The 15,165-nt window shown below is 49.8% G+C and overlaps 1 protein-coding gene across 6 annotated transcripts in view; it reads right to left on the reverse strand.

Moving 5' to 3' along the window:
- TNIK (TRAF2 and NCK interacting kinase) overlaps window positions 1–15,165 on the reverse strand; it is a 157,182-nt gene that overhangs the window by 37,153 nt on the left and 104,864 nt on the right. For 5 of the 6 annotated variants that reach the window (XM_080604219.1, XM_080604217.1, XM_080604215.1 and 2 more), the window contains 6 exons: window positions 14,839–15,014; window positions 13,193–13,259; window positions 11,437–11,641; window positions 3,595–3,705; window positions 2,994–3,080; window positions 1,223–1,423 (listed from right to left, as the gene is read on the reverse strand). In XM_080604219.1, the coding sequence (XP_080460345.1) occupies window positions 1,223–1,423; window positions 2,994–3,080; window positions 3,595–3,705; window positions 11,437–11,641; window positions 13,193–13,259; window positions 14,839–15,014 (847 nt within the window). The remainder of the gene's footprint in view (window positions 1–1,222; window positions 1,424–2,993; window positions 3,081–3,594; window positions 3,706–11,436; window positions 11,642–13,192; window positions 13,260–14,838; window positions 15,015–15,165) is intronic. The other variant, XM_080604216.1, reaches the window with a different exon arrangement.

Genomic DNA, 15,165 nt, shown 5'->3' on the forward strand with positions numbered 1-15,165 from the left:
AAAAAAAGACAACTCTGCCACAGAATAAAAGAAGAGGGCCTTTGTGTTTGAAATTGAAAGCCAAACCCAGCACTTTGCTCCTTCATCCTAAATAAAGAATAAGATTCCTTTTTATAAATCTTTGTTATAGTTTCAATGACAGTGCCAGAGGTACTTCAGCAATGTTCTAGATGATTTATTTAAAACTAAGCAATGAAAGGCAGAGTTTACTCCCATTTCCCTGCCTGCTACTTACTCTTAACACTACTGCAGATACACGAGAGACCCAGTTTTACAAAAAGCCGTACAGGCACCACCCAGGTGGAAGCCTCTCCTACCAGAGGCAGCCCAGTGCTGTGTTGTGTGGCACATCTGGCCTCAGGCAGGAACATCTTGTCCACCAACCAAGCCTCTTCTTCCACATGAAAGGCTGGAGAATGATCCCGCAGCTCTGTGGAAATATGTTTGGTTGCCACCAAAAGACTCTGAAGACTAAATCAGAAGGGAATGAAGGAGGAACCAAAGGGAGAATAAAGAGGTGCTAAGAGTTTACCGCCTCTGCCAGGACCAAAGGGTTCCCGACACTTGGCAGCAGAGCAGTGGTCCTGCCCAGTAAGAAGAATGGGCGGGTTATTAAATGATCTTTTGGCCCAGGAGTAGGGTTACAAAATTAAACCAACTAAACCCAAAGAACTTCAGAAAAATTAATAACAAGAGTGGGCACCAGTCTTACTGGAACCACCACAAAGAGATTAAGGACAAAGAAAGTGTTTTCAACATGATCCTGAAACTGCACTGCAGACAATGCACATCTTCATCTTTTCAAGACTATTCAGTCAGGCAATAATTAATATTCAAGATCTCACAATTGTTATAACAATTCTTTCTTTTTGTTGGGGAGAAAAAGAGAATCAGCAGTGTGGCTTGCACTCCTGAAAATCATGAAAGAAAAGCAATCCCTATAGATAAAAAGTCCTTGGCATGGGAGAAAAAGATGCCTGGTCCCTGTTTGATTATGGAAAGCTGAATTAGCACTCAGCAAGGAACCCCTGCACAACTACCTCTCCGCATTGGCAGGCAGTTGCCCCCTCTGCGGCAAGCAGAGCAAGGACAGGAATTTCCTGGGCTCCTTCCTGGCATGTCCATAAGTACCCTGCTATGGCTGAATCTCTCCAGGAGACTTCCCCTCCTTGCAAGCCCTCATGGAAACACACGCACCACCGTGCTCCTTGCTCTTGCCTACCTCCTTGGCCCATGCTGGTTTCTCACTGGCATTTATCCCTTCTTTGTAATGGTAGAGTGGTTTCTTCTCCGCTGGCCTCTGGTCCTGCCGCTGCTGCTGCTGCTGCTGCTGCAGGGACACCAGGTAGTCCCGCTCCTGCTGGAGCTGCCGCTGCAGCCGCTCCGCTTGCCGCTGCTCCTCCAGCTGCTTGCGCTTATACTCCTACCCAGAAGAAAGCACAGTGACACGGGTGCACGGTGCCTGGCGAGCATGTAAACGCAGGACAGCAAACCGCAGGTTTATCTGCTGGGATGGAAAATTGGGCCCAAGTATCTGACAAGCTGTTTTCTGGTAAAGCTCATTAATTCTAAAGACTCTGGAGACTAAGCTGTAAAGCATCCCAGAGGAGAGGCAGCTGGGAGGACGTAGCCAACAAATTCAGAGCTTTAATCCCAGCTCTGGCACTTTGCAGCTGGTAGATTTCTGTCTCCATTTTCCACATAGGAGTGGAGGGTGGTAGCGCTGCCTCACCAGAAAAACAACTTGCTGATGGCTCAGACATCTGCACAAAAACCTGTGCAAGCCGTTGCCACAGAGCAGCCATGCAGGGGAAGAGCTCACCAAGCAGCCCAGCCTGCTCTGAGGCCTGGGGAACCTCCTGCCCTTCCTTTGTGGGAGGGTGGCAGGGACACGCTTTGCGAATGTGGCCACCGAAGTCCCTTGGTGGCTGTGGTGCTCCCCAGGAAAGGTGGGAGGCACCTTGGGGTTTTTGGCTTTTGAGAGTCTGCAGATGAGGCACGTGGAAATTTGGTCTGCAGAGGGACATCACTGCTAAGCTGCCGGGGGAGACTTCAAATCCACGTCTGAACCAGAAGGTCAGCATTGACATCCCTCGGCCAGGGCCAAACAGAAGCCAATTAGATAAAATAATGTTCTCACGGGGCTTGTAAGTTGCTATTGATTTCGCCCAGATTTTTCTGGATGAGAAGAACAAAGGATCAATGCAATGAGGTACCAAACACCATCAGTTCATGTAAAACTCAGCCAAAGCCCAGTTTGTGGAGCACTTTGTAGGGTTAATTTGTTGTTTGTGGCAACGGCTGCAGAGCAGAGCCAACTGTATGATCTCCCTGAATCCCTATGGCTCTGTGAGGTTTAATTACTAAATCACTAACACTTTTTGAAAGGGCCTTTTTAAAAAGCAAGGGCTTGTGTGAGGGTTTTGCTTTTCCCTAAATAAATTCAATAGGAAGAGAGACAAATAATAATCCCTGTGGATTAAAAGAAAACACAGTGAGAGTAACAGCTAGCAGAATTAAAAAAACGATCATTCAGAAAATAATTAAATTAAAAAAAAAAACAACTAAATAGAAAGCATCTAGAATGCAAACAGCATAAGCATTCCTGTGAGGGAATTAAAACACAAACCTTCACGCAAACCATTAAAACCCGCATCGCGGCACGGGTTTGCCCGGCCATTGCAGCTCCATCCCACTCCAGCATGCTGCGAACAGCCACAGAAGTGGCATGGCAATGAACAGGGACGGACCGTGGCCTCTAATGGAGGCCGAAGCACACCGCTGCCGCAGGCACGGGCACACGGGGAGGCGTGCATGGCACGGGGACGCGGGGGCTTGGCATGCTGGCGGCAGGGCTGGGGTGGCAGCAGCGTCCCTGTCACAGCCCACTGGCACACACGAGCCATCTGCCATTTGGCATGGCAGGAGGCATGCGGGGGGCACGGGCGCATGCGGGCGGGAAGCAGCAAGTGAGGACAGGGCCTCCCATTTACCAGAAGTAGCGCTTGCTCCTGCAACAACTGCTGCTGCAGGATCTCTAACTGTCTCTGCTCCTCCTCTAACTGTCGCCTGATGTACTCCTGGAGGCATGGCAGCAAGGATCAAAGGAAAAAGAGAGAGAAGGTGAAAGAGACAGTGTTTCTCAAGAGGAAGAGCCTGTCGGGGGCACGAGGTGGGCACCCAGATCCATCCCACCCGGGAGCTGACACTGATCCATCAGCCCGGGCACCCTCCAACCCTGCCCGAAGAGCCCAGGGCGTCCACCGCTCTAAAAGGGGCTTCTGAGGGAAAAGAGCTATAACTGCTGGGAAACAGCAAACATTAACTGGGAGCAGCACGGAACCCCACCCCAGGGACGGGAGGAAGGGAAAAACCTGCATCGAGTGCCTCCAACCTGCGGGCAACAAGTGGATCCACACAGAAATCAATTAGGACAGTGGGAAGCGACACACGCAGCGCTGACAATTAAGCAATTTACTCTCAAGTGGTGAAAGCGGCAAAGAAATATAAGTGTTTATGAGAAGATGGGCCTTTTATCTTATTAGACTGAGAGGTGTGCACGTTGAGGCCGACGGCCCCGGGTCGCCGCGTTACCTGCTCGTGCTCCGCGCGCCGCCGCTCCTCCTCCCGCCGCATCTGCTCCTCGTAGTGCCGCCGCTGCTCCCGCTCCTGCTGCTTGCGCAGCTCCTTCTCTCGCCTCTGCTGCTGCAGGGGGGACAGGCACAGGTCAGCTGCCACACGGCGCCAGCAGGAGCGTCCCCTCGTCTTGCAGCCCAAAACCACCCGAGAGGCCTGAGGGGGGCTGTTGGGAGAGCTACAGCCCACGGGGACGGCAACACGTCCCTCTTTTATTTGCTGAGGTCAAAACCTAACACAGAAGACCCAAAATCCAAGGGTTTTCCCTTTTCTTGATTCTTACCTGTCAGTCATGTTATCTACTAAGAAAAATAAGGCTCTCAGTCAAGTTGTTTGAAGATCAAACTGCTTTTTATGAGAAGGGCTCACACATTTACAGCCTCTTCCCCGGCAATCGATACAGCTTTGTAAGGACGTGCTGCTCCGATCCCCCTGCAACTCTGCTCACTGACATGGGAGAATACATGCTCGCCACGTGCCCTACTGAAAATAATGAGCTATTAACAGGCTGAGCCTCCTGTAAACACAAAACAAGCAGGATGGGGACTCCTGGTCTGCGGGCCACAGAGGTGGTGAAGGGCCTAGAGGGCACGATGCATGAGGAGCGGCTGAGTCCCTTGGTTTGTTCGGCCCAGAGCAGAGCAGGCCGAGGGGAGGCCCCATGGCGGCCTGCAGCTCCCTCACGAGGGGAGCGGAGGGGCAGGCGCTGAGCTCTGCTCTCTGGGGACAGCGACAGGACCCGAGGGAACGGCATGGAGCTGGGACAGGGGAGGGGCAGGCTGGGTGTGAGGGAAAGGTTCTGCACCCAGAGAGTGGTCAGGCACTGGGACAGGCTCCCCAGGGACGTGGTCAAGGCATGGAGCCTGTCAGAGCTCAAGCAACATTTGGACAACGTGCTCAGACACATGGGCTGATTTTTGGGTGGTCCTGTGTGGAGCCAGGAGTCGGACTCGATGATCCTTGTGGGTCCCTTACAGCTCATGATATTCTATGATTTTATGTGTCCCTGCTTGCTCAGCTCTGTAATGTCTTTGCGAACAGCAGTCTGGGGTGTTTTGCGGTGGCGATCATCTACTACCTGCTCTGGGGTGACCCATGCTTCCGATGTGGATTACATGAGGGAGACGGACCTTCCTTCCTTCTTTGTGAAGGTACAAAGAATGGGACTCACGATTTTTCTCCCCTGCTAAGCATCTTCTCCAAGGCAGGGACCTGCAGACACCCGAAGTGCTCTGGCATCTCCTGCTTAGGAGCAGGGGTTTGGGAGCGAGCCATGGGCACTGCCCTAGGGATGAAACCCACGGGGCAGCAGGCTGCTCCGCACCGCCACAGCCGGCTCATCAGCAGAGGGCACTCAAATGCAAATATCTGCCAGCAGGGACTGCAACCGCCTAACTCATCTGGTAACTCATCCGCTGGGTGCAGTAACGCACACGCAGCACTCACTGGGAGGCAGCCCACTGAAGCATAAATCACAGCCTTTTTCCCCCCTCCCCATTTTTTTTTTTTCCATCCGGACATTTTTGCCACTGCCGACACGCAGCAGCTGAGCAGACTGCCAGGGCAAGGAAGGAACTGGAGGGATTTAAATGCTGCACGGTAGTTCGATCACACGGAGGCCTGGAACAGGCAGCTGACTACAGAGGCTCTGCCCAAGGAGCTGGCTGAGCTATCTGGAGGTGAAAACGCACGTACTTTAAACTGGTGCTGTGCAGTAAACCTGCACTGTGTACACAGATGAATTTGGTATCTGTTATCTACAGAGACATCTATCTGCAGATATGTCTCTATATAGATATGTAGCTATGTATTTATAGATAGCTATCTATACATAGATGAGTATTTTAACAAAAATGCCCCCACATTGCAATATATGAAGGAGTCATCGCCTGTCTCACACCTCTCCATCCACAGGTTACATCCACAGGGATCCTGCACAGTGTCTGGTGATTTCCTCCAGATTAACACTAGGGCTGCAGCACAGCTTTAGTGCCATCCACAGCCATATTTATCAGCGCTGCTTAACTCGCCTCAGGGAAGGAAAATCGCACTAAACCTGAAATAACCTGCCAGCTACAGACTCTGTCGTGTCCCACGCCACGCGCGCTGTCACACTACCCACGGGATGCATGTGTTACTCTGCGCGTACGCATGTCCTTGTCGAGCGCAGCAATGTATGGCTGTTTTTATGCTTTGAGCTCTATTCTAGACAGGAGATGCACCGGGACCTAACAGTGACACGGGATTTCCCAGCTTCACCAGCTCCTGCCTGACCTCCTCAGATGAATGCTGCGGAGGTCACTGCTGCCATGCGCTCAGACGGCCCCGAGGAGCACGGAGCACGGGTTGAATATACCCTAACCCGAGCTCACAACCGCAGTTGCATCACACTGGTTTGGCTTGGGAGGGAGGAGGGGCATTTTTTTTTGTATTTTTTATGTTTTTGCTAAAAAAGCATGCTGCTGAATAAAACGCATAATGGTTGTGTAGGCTGGGCTTGGCTGGCAGGAGGCAGGGGACTGAATGCCACAGCTATTTCTCCGATAAAAATCACCCGATTGGTCTTTATCCAGGAGGCACACAAAGCCAACTCCCTCCAAGAGAGAACAGAAAATGCCGTTCCCAGGAGGGAGCTGAGCACTGCCATCCTTCCAGCCAAACGCACACCCCGCCGCCCGGTGAGCCGGCCCCGTTTCTGGCCGCTCCTGAAAGGCACACACCTCACCGCCAGCCCCCTGCACACCTCAAAGCCTAGACAAAGCCAGGAGCTGGGAACTGAGTCCCCCAGGTGCCGCCGTCTTTTGGAGCTGGGCCAGCTGCTCCTCAGCCCCCAGCGATGCACCCACCTCCCCTCCACCCCTGTCTGCTCCTGTGCCCACCAGCAGCAGGATGACAGGGGACCCTGTCTGAAGTAGGACTTTAAATCTGCAAGATGCAGTTGAAAATTGAAATGAAAGATTCAAAGAGCTCTATTTGCCTCCTTTTCTCCCTGTTTTCTGCCCTCTCCCTCCCACTGTGAGCGCACGCTTCCCACGTTTCTCCAAGCCTGCAACTACTGTGTGTATTTACACTATCCAGATTTATTATTCATGCAAGGCAAGAGCACCAATTAATTAGGGCTGCATTTATATAACTCTGCAGGTAAAGCTATATGTAGATGCTTGTAACCAGAATGGGATCTTATTTGTGCCGCACAGGAAATGACAGGTTTTAAATATTGATGAGGGAAGACAAACGAAGGCAAAGCCCCCAGTGGGAAGGCCCTTGGGGGTCCGGCATGGAACAAGGACTTCAAAGGAGCAAGCTCTCTTTGCTGTACAGGACGCGTTTAGGAAGAGCAGCAACGGGAGAGCTGTTCAGGGTTAAAGCCTCCCCACGAACCACGCGGGCTCTGCGAGGCACAAACACCCGCAAGATGCAGCTCTCAGAAACCTCAGCGGCTGCTCCCAAGCAGAGCATGAGGCAGCAAAGAAGTGGAAGGGGAATTCCAAGTAACAAATGCAAACAAATATTCTAGGTGGTTGTGTTGTTGTGACAGGCTCATTTATCTAAGCCACCAGGGAAAGAGTGACTGTGCCTGGAACATCATCTTCCCTGACACACCAAGCACTGGAGCACAGAGAGGTGTTTTCCACTGGTAGAAAAACTGGGTCAGAACTTCCTACCACCGCAAATGGGGATGGGATACGCTCTGAACCACTGCAGGTTTTGTTTGGGTTCATCATGAAGGAACATGACTGAGACTGTGTGCAGGAAGAGGCTCGTGCTTCAGAAACTATGAGGTCTGCAGGCTTTATAAACAAAAAAATAAAGAAATGTAAGGCTTAGTGCACACCTGTACTATAGGAGATGCTGTAATACAGCTTCCCTTGTATACGGGCATGCTGGCTGCTGCCGGGATCACTGCAGTGCTACCACGAACCCTGTTACTATGAGAATGTTGTCCTAATGAAAACGTTCCTACAAGCTGTACGACACCTGCATATGCACCAGAAAACAATAAACAGAATTGTAGCTAGCCTAAGTTTACCTGTAATTAATTTCTGGAAACCTTTTGCATTGCTTTGTAAGAACTTGCAGTAGATGGGTAACATCTAGCAGAGCTGCAGCAAGTTTTTATCCACTGAACCTCCAGCTCTGTAGCTGCGCTGGCTGAAATGTCACATGTAAACAGCAAGGTGCTTAGATTTGCCTTGTGCGTTCCCCGTAAAGATCTGACCTTTGTTTTCTGCCTTAAAAGGAAAAAAAAATCCACAACACGACACAAAAATGAGGTTATGAAACCTCCCCTGACAACATTTGCCCACTGTTGCTACGGGGTCTGCAGAGAGATTTGTCCCGCAGTATCCCCAGTGCTCCCGCCCAGGAGATGTGTTATTCCTCGAGCTCAGCTGGCGTTTCGGTGGTAAACCTGGTGCAGCAAGGCTCGTTCTGTGCCGGCAACACCTGGAGAGTCTATTAGGGGACTATATATATACGGAAAGACTAAAATACATTCAAGCCAACTCGCCATTCTGCATTACACAAATACTGCTTTCCTGAGTGCTCTCTGATCTATCGATACTCTTCAGTTCCCTAATTTTTGTGTTCTTGCAGTTAGTTCTGATGCACAGTTTGAATTCATCACACAACAAACTTTCTGCATGAGGGATGACAGAGCTGCAATCCTACTCCCTGTGATCCAGGGAAGATGAGCCTCAGCACATCTCCCTTTTGCCTACGGCCCTGCTTGCTTTCCTTCTAGAAGAACAACTTTGGGCCCAACACTTTGGATCAACACATTTCTGATCTAAACCGGAAAATGGCTTGGGAATTGCACCGTAATTCAGAGCAACTGCCTCTCCCCCAGTCTGCACAAGCGAGCAGCTGGGGAGCACCTGTAACCTTGGCCCTGCAGCCCCGCGGAGCCCTGCCTGCACCCTTACCACACACCCCTGGCCCCGGGGCATCCACTGACTTTCTGCCAATCTCCAGCACAAGTCAGCTCTGAGCATTTTTGAGCTTCACCTCCTTCTAAGTCAAAGCTTTTGGCACCGCACTTGGGGCCAGCTGACGCACGCAGTCAGCCTGACCACGTCCGTGGTGTTTTACTACGAGTCGGAGCTCTTCCTATAAACATGGTACCGTGTCTGGCAGGATTAAACAGGCTGACCTAGGTACCCCAAAAGCCACCAGCTCCAAGTGTTTATTTGTCCCAGCTGCTTTATTGGGTTTTAAAGGTCAGCTTTATTTTGAAAATGTAGTAATCTGAGTCTTCCACTGGTCCCTCTTCCCAGAGATCTGTGGGTACGGCGCTGCCCGTTAGAGGTATGGGCACTGACCACACCGCATCTTAGTCAGACCGTGAAGTATCACAGAAGAAACCCTGGTCCCATTAACCAGAATAAATCCAGAGCCAAGACTCAACAACTAAAGTTAGTGCAAAGCTACTGTGAGAAGAGCCAGAGAGGCCAAAAGGAAACCGCCTGGCTGCTGCCGAAGCGTTCGGGTACCGCTGTGATGAGCCCGAGCCGGACCAGCGCTGCTCTCTGGAGCAGAAATGCAGCAAGAGAGCAGCAGTGCGCTGGGTGCCTCCGGGCACTGACCTCGATACCGAATTCGGCACAGCTGTGACAGCCACCGTCTGGTAGCCTCTGCCCGGCCACCAGGCGCACACCGCCCCGAAATGTCTGGGGAGAACATAAATACCAAACTACAACCATCGCTGGTGCCAGAATTAGCGGCAGGAGCAGTCTGACCAAGGACAGGCTGCCCTGGGACGTGAGTGCCACTGGGTGGAGGGGACGCCCACGCTGCTGGGGACACCGCAGCTGCCAGCACACAGCTCCCTGCTCCGTCCTAATCCTAACCGATCGTGCTGGTGGCTCTGTGCTGGGCTGGACAGAGGATGCCTTTCAGTTACCATCCCACTGTCCTTCCCAGTTGTCCAACACAGCAGGAGAGCAAAAATACCTTTTCTCTCGTGGCCTGCTTTGCTCCAGCTGAAATCTCCCTTTCAATTTAGATCTGAACACTGTAAGGCAGCTGGAAAGAAGGTAATGGGCAAAGAGCCCAGGGGGCTGTTAGAGTCATTGGAAACAGAGGCATTGATTTTAAATACTGGCCATGGTGGCTTTAGCTTGCAATGACATGGGGGAAAGGGCAGAGCAGGCTGGGGCTGTGCCTCGGCAGCCTGGGGCAGAGCTGCCAGCTTAGCGAGGGGATTAGTCCTCCATCAAAACCTGCCTGAGGAGCGCAGGCAAAGAGAGAGAACAATTTTCTTCTATGTGAAGAGAACATATTAATACAGGGGCAAGTATTGTATTCATTACAGGATTTCAGCTAATCTGGTGTCTGCTTTTATCCTGCTGTTGTTCCACTTCTGTACTGCTTCCAGCAAGCACACTCTGACAATGGCAGATCCAGGCTTCCTTACGATAGTCCTTAGATAAATATTTATCGGTGCAGAGGATTTCGGGGTGCGTGCATGTGCAAACCTTGTCATCTCACCAGCTTTGTGAACCGTGCAGGAAGCAAGAAAAGCCTAACTTGCAACGTATTGAACACAGAACGCTCTGCACACTGACAACATGACAGACCTACATATTTACCAGACTGAAAAACGCTCAGCCTGTGCTTAGCCAGTGCTGGTTTTCGCCTCAAAGAGAGGCGCAGCAGGACCACCTTGACAGAGGGCCACACATTGCTCACACATCACGTGCAGTCAGCTGCCTGAAATTCCTTCTCATCTAAGCTTCCAGCCCAGGGGCATTACCCGGCCCACAGGAACCCAGTCTAGGGAGACCCAGGGTAAACAAAACAGATGCTGTGGCTCAGTCAAACTAAGGGGGCGGGTGCTCTGTTGGCCCATTTACTGCAAGACTTTTTTCAGACATATTGGTGACCTCTTCAGAAAGCTAATTTAATCACCCTTAACACATAAAGCCTTCAATCAGATGTTTGGGACGAGCTTGTGTGAGTCAATGGGTCTCTCTGACCAAAACCACATCAATAAACTACAAGCAAAAGAAAACCCCTTATTCTTTTGTGGACTTTTACAACCTAGGAACAGTGAGTAAAGCCAAAAGCGAGCACTTCCTTACAGAGCCAGGCCGTGCCACTCACCAACACCCAGGGACACCCAGTGAAATACTGCAGCTGGGTTTTAAATGGGGTGGATAATTTTATGACCAATCGTATTTGTAACTGGTATGTTAAGACAAGGGTAATGAAATCTTATGCTTCGGGGCACAGGGATCGTTGCTCAAGTCAGGCAGGCATCTGCTCCTCCCCCAAAAGAGAAACTGTAACTGGCAGGGCTAAAAGGACCAAGGCTGAAATTAGGGATTAAATGGGACATAAGTGGTGCATGGATGTGGGGAAAGGGTGAATGGAGTTTTTCAGCTTCTTCCCAAGTACCCCGGTCCACAGCAAAAAATAAAGACAATGAATGTGACAGACATCTGTCCTGAGTTTTGCCCATGTGGACTGAGTACAGCTATCACACCGATACAGGACTAACTGTGCTCAGCAGTCCCAGGAACACTTCTGAGGTTGGTATTTAAAGGGTTTCCTCATAGCGAACAAGCTCTGTTACCTCCACAAGGGCTGGCAACACTCGCGTGTGCTGAGGAGAGCAGCTGGAGGTAGGTACACAAAAAGCACGAACAGGGGGTTTTGTTCAGTGTAACAAAACGTCTGAGTTTACCAACCACGAAGGTTAGGAAATGATTGTCAAACAGGCTGAAAGCAGCCACCGGGACCTGCTACCAGAAACCCCGCTGCTCAGCTCCCCGTATCGGCTCAAGGCTGGCCAGTTACCTCCTCTAGCCTTCGCCTCTGCTCCTTCTGCTCCTCGATCCGCTTCTGCCGCTCGGCCAGCAGCTGCCGCTTGTGCTCCTCGTTCTCCCGCTGCTGCTGCTCCAGCTGCTGCCGCCGCAGCGCCTCCGAGCGCTCCTTGTTGGCCAGCTGCAGCCGCAGGAAGTCCCGTCTCAGCGTTGACTCTCCGGGCAGGTTTAGGATGGAGCTGCATGGAAGAAAAGCACCACAGAAGGTCCCATGCACATCCTTAAGGCTTCTTCACATGCATTCATCTGTTGCGACCCTCACTCCCATGGCTGTGCACCCCCAAAGCACCCAGGCACGCCCGGACAGCAGGGATGGAGGGAAGGGGGTGCCACAAGCATCAGGGAAGTGCAGGAGGCACTGTGCCAGGTGGAACATGAGTTTCACAACATCTCAGCACCCTCCCTTCCTTTTTTTTTTCTTTTCTTCTTAAATAGAAGCCCTGAAGAAGACAAGATGTGTGGACGTATGTCCTGGCAGGCCAGCCCAGACCACAGAGCATGCTTGCTCTACTTACAGCTCACCGACAATTTATTTGCTGAAGATTTCTTTTACAGTAAGTTTCTCACCAAAGTCCCTTGTGCTGCAGTGGCACGCACTATATTTAGCTGTTCACAAAGCACATTTAGCATGAATCATTGCCAGCTATTAAAATACTACATTATCTCAGGGAAATAATGGAATAATCTGATACTAATTACAATGAGACTGAAAAATGTCATAAAAGAAAGTTCCAGATCTATTGTGCTTGCAGCATCACTGGGAAGGTTTCATGGTGAAAAGTTGCATGGAAACAGGGAGGCAGATACACTTGGATATAAGGAAGCACATTTTCAAGAAGCTTCTTTAATTTCACCCCACATTTTTCCACATCTAAATACCCATAGGGGCAGTTCCTTACAGCACAGTTCAGGCGAGCATACCCATCTGTGTGTGAGCAAATGATTCTGCACGTGAAAGCTGAGCAGCGAGCTCTGCACATCCAGTTTTATATCCCACAAGCTGATGTGTGCAAGCAAGGCCTTTTCCACATGCAGCCCATGAAGAAAAAGCTGCAGGAGCCTTTCTAGACCCAGACTAGCAAATACAGGGTAAGAAAAAAGAGTGTAATTCCTCATCAATATGACTGTGCTGGCTCTGCTGAATTATGGTCAATATATTTAACGAGGTAATTTCTGCAGCAGTTGGGAAAACATCGTATGAGAAAGAAAACAGCGCGACGGCAAACCAGAGTGGCACAGGACTGGTGTAAACGGGGGGCACCTGCAGTCCATGCTACGTTTCACAGCGGGAAGGGATGATGCTGATGCATCCCGGATGATCTGCATCCCATGGGCACCCTGCCCTGGTACCCACGCCATCCCACCCTGCCTGCCCATGTCACCCCTGAGAGCACAGCAGCTCTAATGGCACGGAGCAGGGCTGCCTACCAGGGCGCAGCATACCAAGGGGACCTGCCGCATTCCTGTGACAGTACCGGGCTGCACTGCAGTCCCACAGCAAATGAGGTATCCGGGTCTTCTTCCCAGGCTTTCAGCCAAGGTGATCTGCAGCATCAGCTTAATTCCCACCCACCACCTAACAGGGGGAATATACTTTGTTCTGCCAGGGAATGGGACTCAGTGATCAAACTGTCCTTTTTCCATTTCTAGTTCATATGAGCCTGTAATGCAAGCCAACTTCACACAGAGTTAAAGAGACACAAGGGTAGAAACAAAATGTTAATTTTTACCTGGGCTCTCCAGAGTCATTCTCTTCCTCCTCCTCCTCGCTTCCACTGTACTCGTACTCTGTCTCATCTAGGAACATAATTGCTTATCAGTGCCCTTTACTGGACTCATCTGTTTTTCTGATGGCTGAAAACCCCAGAGCTCTGAGGGAGAACAGAAAACTCATTTTTTTTCTGGCACGAAAAAGAATACCCAGCATTGTTTCCGTCCACTTGCTGATGTTAGGGGGGCTGCAAGGCCGGGAAAGCTTTATTGGTCTCCCTGGCGCCTTTCATGCTCGGCATGCCAGAAAGAGGGCTGCAGTCCTGGCTGCAGTGGGCGACAGCCTCCAGCAATCACGAACTCAAAGCAAAGACGAAAAGTAATCATAAAATAAAGATATACCCCAATGCAGCAAAAACCCTTTTCAGAAGAGTTCTTGCAAGCGAGGTGCACCACAGGCAATGGAAGGTGGGGTTTAACTATTGCTCTGAAGGTGAGAACTTCTCTCTCCCTAAATATACACTCTTCCTATGCAAACACGTATATTTTCCAGGCAATGAAGACATCTACATAAAAGCCCAACTGCAATGTTGTGCTACACACTGTGATTTCTATTGGGATATCATCTTTATCAGATGAAGGGGATGATAGTAAAAGAAAGGCTTGCGTTTATCCAATTACTCTCCATCTCTAGGGTACAACCTTCATTTGCCAGACTAAACACATTTAATACTTCACTAAGATCCAGCTTTATTGTTTTGATTATAGTGAAATCTATTACAAGGGGCTGGAAGATACACATGAAAAATTAATATTGCTACCAATAAGAAGGGAAATAGCAATATATATTAATTTGTTGAATTCTACAAATGAGCTCTCAAATTAAAATTCAGCTCACAAGCAACAGAGTACTTTAACAAGTTTCTTCAGCTATCTGATCTTCCTTTCAGAGGACTTTGATAGGGCCTGGAGAGTTCACTGAAAACATTCAGTTTAATAGGTTACTGCTAGTCAATGGAATTGCTTTGGGGCAAGGGTCTTATCTGGATGTTCATTTGCACAACTCTGCTCGTCGCTGGTGCAGCAAAAATGTCACGCAGATCAACAGACTTAAAGTAAGGGACCTGGGAAAATTCAGCTTAGCAGTTTCTCCCTCCCACACGTTTATATGTAGGTACACACACGTACGTTTTATACACACATTTTAATGAATCAAAGCTTAAATGTTCCACGTGGAAATTACCACCTGGACAAAAAAGACACTATTTTTCGTCAGAGAAAAAAGATTTAAAAACACCAATTAGCTCTAATGACAATCACCTGTAGCCTTTATGAACATCACCTGTTTTGTTACAGATACTTATTTTCATTTCAGCTCTGGTTATGACTGAGAGGAATCAAACCAAACAAAATAATTGGACCTTACAACCGTAACAAGACGGTTCACACAGGACGACCATGCCTACTTAACTCAACCTATTTGGGAAGAAATTTAGCCACCTGAGTAAGGGAAACTGACACTGAGACTGCAAGCAGCCTGGTCCTTTTTTACCTTTCTCTTTCTACCCACATGCTTCTCCTGCACTCATAGACCTTGGTCTACATGAGGGATCTCCAAGGACATGCAAAAGTCAGTGACTGCCCGGAGAGAGGCTTCTCCACTAACCTTTCTCGCCTCGCTTCTTTTTAGTCCTGTCGATGTGGTCCTTGAGCTGGATGCGGACCTGCCTTTCGTTGGGCTGGTCTCTGATGAAGGGGTGCTTCATCAGCTGCTCCGTGGTTGGTCTCTGGCTGTGGTTCTTCACCAGGCAGCTCTCAATGAAGGACTGAAACTTTTTAGACCTGGCCCAGGACAGAAAAGGAAGATAAGGGGGAAAAAAAAAAAACAAACAACAATTAACAACATCGATTCTTGTATTACAAAGTGAGAAACCTGTGGGTATTTGAGAACACTGCTCAGATGCTACATTACTCTTGCTCAGATGCAGCCTTC

This window comes from Anser brachyrhynchus (assembly GCF_964034855.1).
Source record: "Anser brachyrhynchus genome assembly, chromosome: 9".
NCBI classification, from domain to species: domain Eukaryota; kingdom Metazoa; phylum Chordata; class Aves; order Anseriformes; family Anatidae; genus Anser; species Anser brachyrhynchus.